This window comes from Fragaria vesca, linkage group LG2 (assembly GCF_000184155.1).
Source record: "Fragaria vesca subsp. vesca linkage group LG2, FraVesHawaii_1.0, whole genome shotgun sequence".
Classification (NCBI taxonomy): domain Eukaryota; kingdom Viridiplantae; phylum Streptophyta; class Magnoliopsida; order Rosales; family Rosaceae; genus Fragaria; species Fragaria vesca.
Genome location: NC_020492.1, coordinates 4,500,912 through 4,510,958, shown reverse-complemented (window position 1 = coordinate 4,510,958; position 10,047 = coordinate 4,500,912). Strand labels below are relative to the sequence as shown.

Genomic DNA, 10,047 nt, shown 5'->3' with positions numbered 1-10,047 from the left:
AATGGATCGCTTTACGAGCTCATTGGTTGTGTTGATCTACGGTTCGAATCCTCTGGCCCACGTGTTTTAAATGCCCAGGGGTTTTTTTGTTCGATCGGGTGTGTGAGCTAGCAAACCACATCGGTTACGTATTCATACATCTGTAATTCTGTATCCTAACTGATGTTCACGAATGTAACCCAACCATGAGCACGAATTCAAATGCCCCTCAAACTATCCAAGACTTTTGATAATTTTTTTTTTGAAGATTTTTGTGTCCGTGATTAGCATGTTGCCATGTTCATGTTGGGAGATACTAGGAGAAGAGTAGGTCGTTTGAAGCATTTTTTGGTGAAGGGGAAAGGAAAATGTGTGGGATGTCCTTTGCCTTGATTGAATTATTATGTTGCATGATTGATTTTGGCAAGGTGTCTGGATGAGTATCACAATTGCGTGTTTTCGTCGTGTGGTTATGATAATTTTTATTTTTCTTGCTAGAAGGTCAAAATAATTTTCTTGTTGTTTTGTTTTGTTTTGTTACTGAATTGGTGAGCAGTGGAGTTCTAAAATGAACATTACCCGTTAGGGTTATATCGTGTTTGAGACCAACTAAACATAAAGCTAAATGATGCAGGTCTTGTCTTTGTAGCGACTCATTCAAGCCATAAGAATATATGGTGTTAAATTTACATTTAAAAGGTTAAAATAATAGATTTAGGGTGAAAACTTTAAATTAAAAAATAAGACTTGGACTTTCTTTTGAGGAAATAAGACTTGGACACAACATATTTATGAGAAAATACCACTCAAACAATTTAGGCAAATTACAGTTATTATACACCAAGTCACCAACCTCAACAGTTTGGCTGATCAATTTCAATTTCACAAATATTATGTGCAACCATGTACTTGGGAAACTCAAGAATTAGGTTATCAAGAAAGGAGACCCATTAAAAAATGTGGGGAATCACTCACTCAAACCGTGCCTTGTGGGTAGCTTGTGGTTAGTTCATCAAAGCCTGAGAAGTCAAAAATGTCAAAAGCAGGAACAAACAGTGTGAGGATTTTGCAAAATTGGAGACAGCAGCATTTGGTAAAGTTGGGAAACTGTCTGGTAGGGGCATCTGGCAACTCTCTCCATTGAAATACAGTCTCCTAGGGAAAGCCCATCCATTTGAGAATGTGAAGGAATCCTTGTCCTTCTTCAAAAGCATCTCTGTTGAGACTGAACCCACTTGGTCCTCCTTGGTGGAAATCAGCTCTGTGTTAACGTAGGGTATGCCCCAAAACAGGGCAACTTCATCTGCAAAGGTTCACATTTGGGTGAGAAACTATAACATTTTCTGTTACTTTATATCAAGGCACCATAAACTTGCATGTTATGTGTTTCAGAAATTGCTTCAGAACCCATCTTTTTTGTTTCTCTAACTTTCTCACATGGTATGATACCACGATGGAGATTTGATCGAGAATGATATTTTAGAAAGTAGCTGCCTTTTGATTTTCTTCCTTTACTTTGAAACTTGAAGGATGATCCAAGCAGATTCATTAGTCGAAAGCCTTAATCAGTAGGTAAACTGTAAAAGTTATATAGGATGATATTTTAGAAAGTAGCTGGCTTTTGATTTTCTTCCTTTACTTTGAAACTTGAAGGATGATCCAAGCAGATTCATTAGTCGAAAGCTTTAATCAGTAGGTAGACTGTAAAAGTTATATAGGAGTTTTGATGACTTGTGTGTTAATTAGGATCATGAAAAGCTTTTCACTAACTACTGGATCGAAATCGAACCAAGTTATAAATGCAACCATGTATTTTACTATCTAAAATCAATGCCAACACTCCGATTGACTGTTTGTGACTAGATTATATCCTGCTTTACTGTTAAACATCTTGCTTTCTACTAAATGTGAACTTAGCAATTTGATGTTTAGCGATGCTTATTTGTACTTTGAACATTATTGAACAATAAGTATCAATCTCTTATGAAAGAAGAGTGGACCAGTTTGTACCTCTAAACCCAGCAGGAAGCATTGTACTGTTGAAACTATATATTGTTGCCTTCTGCCTGAAACCCGGATGCTGAACCAGTACGTTCCAGTCCAAGAAGTTTTTATGATAGTTATAGTTAGTAACTGTGAGTTTTACCCTCCAATGATCCACATAGTTGCTCATAATATGCCAATGAACTCGAATAGGGCACATATGATCAGTGCATTTCACCACATCAGGATTACTTTGAACATCATCTGTTATCAATGGGAAACTGGTTCTGTGATAACAAAGAGGAAAGAAATTGGGACACGGTGAGGATGAGTTGAATTGAAACTTGCATAATGCATGCTCTGGACCAAAATTAAATAGATAGCCCAAGGCTGCTTTTGATTTGTAGCTCTCATCTTTAAGATTTGTGCAGTTTAAAACCATTATAAGCGTACATACCTTAGGCATGTCTCTGTAGTTTTATCTGCTAATCTGCATCCACAGCTACACAAGGGGCATGATGTGATGATAGGATTGTAAAATGTAGAGAGTGAAACACAACAGACCGGTGTTTTGGCAGCTACAAAACTTGAATAAGTGCATGTTGATTTCCATGTTCCTGAAAACCAGTAATATTAGCACCAATATGAAACCATTGATCAGGTAGATACTTATTTCAATATATAGTGTATTTATAGATTGACAACATAATGGGCCAGTTACAGAACAGTAGAATGTGTATCTGTGTCTTACTGTGTATCTATATATGCATTAATTTGTTTTGGTTAACATACTTACTGAAAACTTGAACTTGTCTTTTACCACCAATATCCAAAGAAACTGTAGGATCGACATCCAAAAGTGGTCCGCAAGTGTATCCAAGACCTGGTGCCATCAAAGTAAGGTTGAGAGGTGCAGTTCCAAAAGAATTTTGCTGCAAATTGCCCACTTTAATTTCAAATGAAGAGAATGACTTGGAGGGATTGATAGCCCATGCATCAAGAAGGCCACCACGGCAGCAGCCTACTGACATGTTCTCTGGGGAAGAATCTGGCATGAGATCAAGTATTTCGGGATCTTTCACACAGGAGTGTAATGTATCTGACTTGAAGGATGAGCAGTTTCCTTGTTTGGTGGCAAAGGCTCCCTTCATTGACCAGGTTACCTCATCCTGTGCCCATATCCACCCCAGCTTCCAACCAGGGTTGTCTACATGACGATATTGATAGTAATTTTGGATAGTTACCTTTGCCTGCAAAATATTTCTGTTAGCCTTCATCATTTAGATTTCTGTAGTTGCAAATTTTCATCTCTTATAATGCTGAACATTGTTGGACAATTGCTTAAAACAAAACTTAATTCCTTTATGTTTTCTCATAATTGATCTGCAAGTTTTACTGCTTTAAAACTCAGACCTCGTGGGATCACTGTTCTGATCATCTTAGAGCTGAACTACTGAAGCCCAAAAATTTGTGACAATGTGTATCAAGTTAGTAAAATCTGGGAAAGTCTTGTGCTAAAAGACTAACTCAGTATTTTAAGGCTTACTATTGAATACAAAGTTCTTCATATTCGGCCCTTCTGCCGAAAAATTATAAGTGGAGTGAAATGAAAACTAATATGCTCTGGTATAAACAAAGAGAGGAACCCATCTATGTGAAAATCAACCAAGGCAGAACAAGAACAACAGGAAACAAATTATTTGCATTTACGCATGACAAGAAGTCAAGAATCACAGTAGGGGGATAAATATTAGCATAGCATACAATTTACTGAAAAAATTAACTCTGATCAAAATGTCTTCAGTGTACAAATTTCTGTACACTGATACAATGTCCCAGAGCAAGCTTAGGAATTTGGCAGTCAAATAGTTTTAGATGTTCCATGAAAGTTTTCATCAAGCTTAGTAATTTATTTCCGATGTAATTGAACCAAGTTGAATGCAGTTTTTTCGAACAGTATACTAACCAAATAGCCATCATCTTCCCATTTGTAAGTGTCGAAAGTAACTGTAAAATTTCCATTTGGGTCCAAGGGATCATAGCAGTCTGCAAAGCAAAGAAAGCAGTATCTGGTTCAGATATTCGCAAGAAATTGCTCTCTCCCAAATCCCGAAAACAAAAGAATTAGCAAAGGATTAACATCCGGAGGATGTCTCATGCCTGATAAACTGCACATAGCAGCAACTGTTACTGACACTAGTGCGAAAGGCCACAAATATCTAGACTGAATGCTGATGAATGCCATTTTTGTTTCAGGAATGAGCAACAGGATTGAAATAAACAGAAGTTATAGTACTATGAGACAAACCTGTTACGCTATTTGCCTTAATAAACAAGAAAAATGTTCGACATCAATCTAGAGATAAACCCAAATTCACTACTTGTTGCATGAATCAGACAAGAACATTGGAAATATCAACTGGTTTTGAGCAAACAAATCCAAATGACCTGGTTCCTGGAGATGGAAACGGAAGATTCCACAACAGAACTGGTTTGGAAGATCCCTCTTGTCATTTTCAAGCTAGAGCATTTCATGTACAGTACGAGTTAAAGGAAGTCTGAAACTTAAGCATTTGACTACATTGGAGAAACTCAAGCTGTTCCTGTTATACCTATGAAACTGATGATCAGGAATAATACTGATCCAGAAAGATATGTCAATGAATATGGGGCAATTTGAATGACCGTTTGTTCTCATTCTTTTGATTATAGTACCAATTTGCTTATATAACATGGGATTCCTAATTTCCTATATTCCATTTGTAACTGTAAAATGGGACATATATAATGCCAAGATCGACCTGTGTCGTTTTGATCTAGGAATAGTTTGAGATAAGAAGAATTGGAGTATTATATCTTGATTCCTAGCCAATATCCATGCCAAATTTTCTTGCACAAGAGGTCTACTCAGTTACATGATAGAATAATCACACCAAGATCGAGACCAACTTTAGGCTTTCTAGTCGAAATGTGTACGTTCATTCTAAGCTTTTCACAGCTATGTTATTAGACAACATGGTGACAAATTTCTCATTTGTTGCAGAAGATTAGAACTACAAAAGATGAGGAATATTACTATTTGATGCTATATATATTTCAAAGAGATGAACACCAAAAGGGGACACGAAAAGCTCTAAAGAAGAAAATAATTGGCCCGTTCATATTTTCAGTTTGTTTTCTACATCGGTTTCACAGTCAAGTAAAACAACCCTACTTCTGAACCGTCCCAACACAAGCAAATGTTACAGGGGTTTGATTTTGATTAATTCCAACTGTTTTATGCTGAAACCGACTATGGGTTGGAGGATTGATTTTTCCTATTACTTGGGAATCTTAACACGGAGCAGACTTGCCGGAATCCTATATGATAGGAGAAACAATGAAAAATTGTTCATCTTGATCCAGCTTTATGTTGTGCGGAAGCGGCAAAGGGATCACACAACATATACAAGTACGGGTCTAATAATGTTACATGTTTTAATAACCGTCTTTACTTTTTGTTTTTTTTTGAATAAAAAGAGATTAGACGATTTTATTTAATAAGCACAAGCCATATAACATAGTGACCCGTCTTTCTAGGGCCGTCAGAAAGAGACACCGTTAAAACGTAATACAACTCACCTATTGAGTGAAATGAAGCTCGGAGGGGGGGGGGGGGGGGGGGTAAACTAATAAAATACTCGCTGACAACATTCGATCAATAATCCCGACAGTTCCTTGCAGGTATTGATCACAAGAAAAAAATTGGTACCGAACTAACAAAAGTCCTGGGTCTCAAATTTTTATTCTAAAACCACATGTATCCCAAATATGAATACAAAACTTTAAAGACCTAGATATTTTTGCTCTGGGTCCCAAAAGACTTGGACCCAAGTTCAAAGAAACATCTTAAGCCCACTTCCCCCTACGGTTTCCCCAACCAAACACCACGTCTGCGCAGCCGCCGTTAGAGCAACCACAACACCGTCCCCAAATGCGCCGCCACTTGATCCAACCGGGGTTTCGTCGCCCGTGCTCCAATGTGAACCGTCGCACGCACACATAGTTGGCCATAACAAGAGTATTTTTTCCATTTAGCTTCAAGAAATTCAGCGGAACGACCAACATCTCTTTCCACCAAGAGCAACATTGCCGCCGAGGAGAAACTGAAACCCTCCTCCTCCACCAAACAGCACGTTGGATTGCCACCATAACAGGTGAAGCAATACCAGAGACGTGCATCTTGATGGACCCTGGATCCCATATTTGAATCGGATTTGCCTAAGAAAGCCGTCATCCTCTCCCATCATCCCTAAGCAAAGAAACAGCAACAAAGCGTCGCCAGGAGGAACAGAGAAAGTTGCAACAGTACCTCGGGATTCTCAACTCCACAATCAAGTCCATCTACGGATGTGGCGGTGGTGATTGTACGACTTCGATAGGAGGGCTAGACGAGCAACACTATCTCCGGTCTGCCCAAACTCGCTGCTTCAAAACTGAGAAAACCCTAGATTTGATTTCATGTGAGATCGATTCGACCAATCCACAATAACAAGGCATGCGGGAGACGTGCTGCCAAGGTTCTAAAAAATGGCCTAAGCGGCCGCCTAGGAGCTCGAAGAAGGGTTGTTGTCCCGATTTTAGGCAAATTGGCGGGTGTAGGCGGCTGGGCAGACAAAAAACGTTTCTTTTTTTTTAAGTGAAAACTGAAAAAAAAAAAAAAAAAAAAAAAAAAAAACAAAACCTAATCTACCCTAAGTTGCTAACAGCCTCACGGCCTCACCTTTATTCTCTCTTCTCAGTCTTCTGAGTTCTCTCTTCGTCTCCATCTCTGTCGACTCTCCTCTCTTCGTCTCTCATCTCTATCTTTCCTCTCTTCGTCTCTCATCTTTGTCTCTTCTCTCTCGTCCCCTCTAGTCTCTCCTTCTTCTTTTAGACTCTCACTCTCTCGTCAGCAGTCACAAGTCAGCGGCGATTTGGCAACGCACAGTGGCAAGGCGGCTTCGCACAGCGGCAAAGCGCGCTCATCCCGGTCCCGGCAAGGCGGGTCAACTCTCTCCCGACACAGCTTGACGTCTTCACTCTTCAGTCTTTAGGTCAATTCATTGAATTTGAACTTAGTAATTGGTAATTGTCTAATTGATGAATGATGAGTGATGACTTGTTAGTTGTTAATTTGAGTGATGTCTGTTAGTTTGTTCATTCACTTCAATGAATTGATAATTGTTACTTTGTTAGTCGATTTGATATTTGATAATATGTTTACCAATGTTCATTGAATTTGGTAATTGGTATTTGGTAATTGCTAAGTTGTTGAGTTGTTGTTGTTGTTAGTTTGAGTCATTGAATTGCTGAGTTGCTAAATATGTGAACTGTGAGTCTGTAACTGATTACAAAATATATACAGGCAAATATGGCAGACACTACTTCTTCCTTTGCATCTAATCCAGTTTCAGAGCTGAATAGCTGGAATAGGTCAGTCTTGAAGGCTAATTCAACTGATATGGGTTAGGAATATGCAGTGAAAGCTGATTCTACAAATCCAGATAGATTGAAGTGTTTGTTGTGTAATAAAGTAGTAAGTGGTGGAATAAACCGAATCAAACAACATATTGCAAACATCAAGGGGAATGTTGACGGTTGTAAGAGGAGTTCGGATGAGGACAAAACCAAATGTATCAAAGCTATTGACGATGGGCGAAATAAGAAGAGGCAAAAGTTTCTCTTTGAAGAAGAATTGAGGCAAGAAGTTGTTATTGAAGAAGGTGAAATGGAAGAGGATGGATCAAGTCATGAGACAAGAAGAAAGAAGCGCTTTCTTGGACCTATTGACCGTTATGCATCCGCCATTGATCCCGATTCTTCATTGGATGGAAGCAAGAAGATGAAGCAACAAAATATCAATGATTCACTTTTCAAGGAAAGAACACATAATGTGCATCAATATTTGGTTAGATGGGTGTATAAAGGCAGCCTTCCTTCCCATGCCATTGAGAATGATAGCTTCAAGAGGTTTGTGAAAGTGGTTGGGCAATTTGGCCCGGGTTACAAACCACCAACCCAATACCAATTAAGGGAGCCATTGTTGAAGAAAGAGGTGGAGAGAACTAAGGGCTTATTAAAGAGGCAAGAAGAGGAGTGGGCAAAGAATGGTTGCTCTATCATAACCGATGCATGGAGTGACCGGAAAAGAAGAAGTATCATGAACTTGTGTGTTAATTGTGCGGAAGAGACAACCTTTCTTTCTTCTAAGGAAGCATCGGATGAGTCACACACCGGAAAATATATGTTTGAATATGTGGACAAGTGCATAGAAGAAATTGGGCCACATAATGTTGTTCAAGTGGTGACCGATAATGTTTCAAACAACATGGCGGCAGGAGATTTGTCGAAGTTGAAGAGGCCAACAATATTTTGGACTTCTTGTGCAACTCACACCATCAATCTTATGCTTCAAGGAATTAGCACCCAACCTAAATTCAAGAATGTGATTGACAAGAGTCAAAGAGTTTCACCATCTACATTTATGCACATCACAAGACTTTGCACTTGATGAGAAAATATACAAAGAAAAGAGACATAGTGAGGCCGGGAGTCACAAGATTTGCAACTGCTTTCCTTACTTTACAAAGCTTGATGGAGAAAAAGATTGAATTGAGATCTATGATTACTAGTAGTGAGTGGAGTGAAAGCAAGCATGCAAAGAGTGTAAAGGGGAAGGCGGCTGCGGGTATTGCTTTGAGTCCTTCTTTTTGAAATGGAGTAAATCTTTGCTTGACGGTGTTTGCCCCTTTAGTCAAGGTGTTTCGCCTTGTTGATGGGGATCGGAAGCCATCAATGGGCTTTGTGTATGGAGAGCTACAAAAAGCTAAAGAAGAGATTAAGAAGACCTCGTCCAATCTTTAATATTGTTGATGGGAAACCCCGTGAACGATTTGATAGTCCATTGCATTTAGCGGGATACCTCTTGAACTCATATTACACATATGTTGATCCAAACATTGTAAATGATGGAGCGGTCATGGATGGGTTTTTTGAATGTGTAGAGAAGTTCTTTGGTGATGATCTTGACATTCAAGATAAGGTGACACATGTAGAATTGCACAAGTACTTGAAGAAAGAGGGTTCATTTGGAAAACCTATCGCTTTGAAGGGATGCTCACAAGATAATGAAAATTATAATCCGGGTAAGAAGACTTCATAAATTTTTTATTTTGTCATTAGTATTGTTTATTTGTTTTGCTTTTGTAGTTTTGACTAATTAATAATGTTGTTGGCTTTCTATGTTTTTGTAGTTGGTTGTTGGAATATTTATGGAAATCAAGTACCAAAATTGCAAACTTTGGCTAAAGGAATACTTGGTTTGACAACAAGTTCATCCGGATGTGAAAGGAATTGGAGCGCTTTTGAGGGGGTAATTATTTGCTTAATTTATATAGTTTTGCACTCATAGTCTCATAATATTTATGATAATTTACTCTCTTTTTAATTTTTATTCTTAATTTAGATTTATACAAAGAAAAGAAATAGACTTGATACAACAAGGTTGAACAATTTAATCTATGTCCAATTCAATGCCAAGATTCTCAACAAAAAGAAAAGAGAGAAAGAGAAAAATGTGGATGTTCTTCTTGCTAGTGAAGCTATTAATGCATAAGGTTGGATTGTTGATGGTGGTGATGAGGATACTTTGTCCGATGTCACTAATGACATGGTTGGAAATGATTTAGGAGTGGATAGTGGCTTAGAGCCTAGGAAAAGTTCTAGGATTCAAGAAATAAGAGAACTTGAAGATGATTTTGATTCGGATGAAGAGGAAGAAGAAACTATGGATTTTGATTTTGACTCCGATACCGAAGAAGTACTTGAAGGATATAGAGAAGAAGAATTGGAGGAGTAGGCTTGCAAGAATGTATTTTTCTTTATTTGAATTGTTTTTTGGACATTGTTGCCTAGTTGGTGAATTGTGTTTTTTATTTTCAGATTTTCCTAAGGACATTGTTGTTTAATTACGTTTCTTACTTGCTTCAATGACATTGTTGTTGAAATGTTGAATTGTATTTCTTATTTTCCTTATAACATTGTTGTTAGTACATTTTTAAGGAC

General features: G+C 38.1%; 1 protein-coding gene and 1 pseudogene across 1 annotated transcript; one reads left to right on the top strand and one right to left on the bottom strand.

Annotated features, from left to right (window-relative positions):
• Positions 1-983: 983 nt before the first annotated feature.
• On the bottom strand, positions 984-6,248 carry LOC101298679 (COBRA-like protein 1-like). The gene is made up of 6 exons (XM_004292104.1): positions 6,068-6,248; positions 3,929-4,008; positions 2,759-3,212; positions 2,420-2,579; positions 1,990-2,249; positions 984-1,282 (listed from the first exon to the last, which is right to left on the bottom strand). The coding sequence occupies exons 1-6, from the start codon at positions 6,246-6,248 to the stop codon at positions 984-986; spliced, it is 1,434 nt and encodes a 477-aa protein (XP_004292152.1).
• A 1,106-nt stretch (positions 6,249-7,354) lies between these two features.
• Positions 7,355-8,697, top strand: LOC101298389 (annotated as a pseudogene).
• The last annotated feature ends 1,350 nt before the right edge of the window (positions 8,698-10,047 follow it).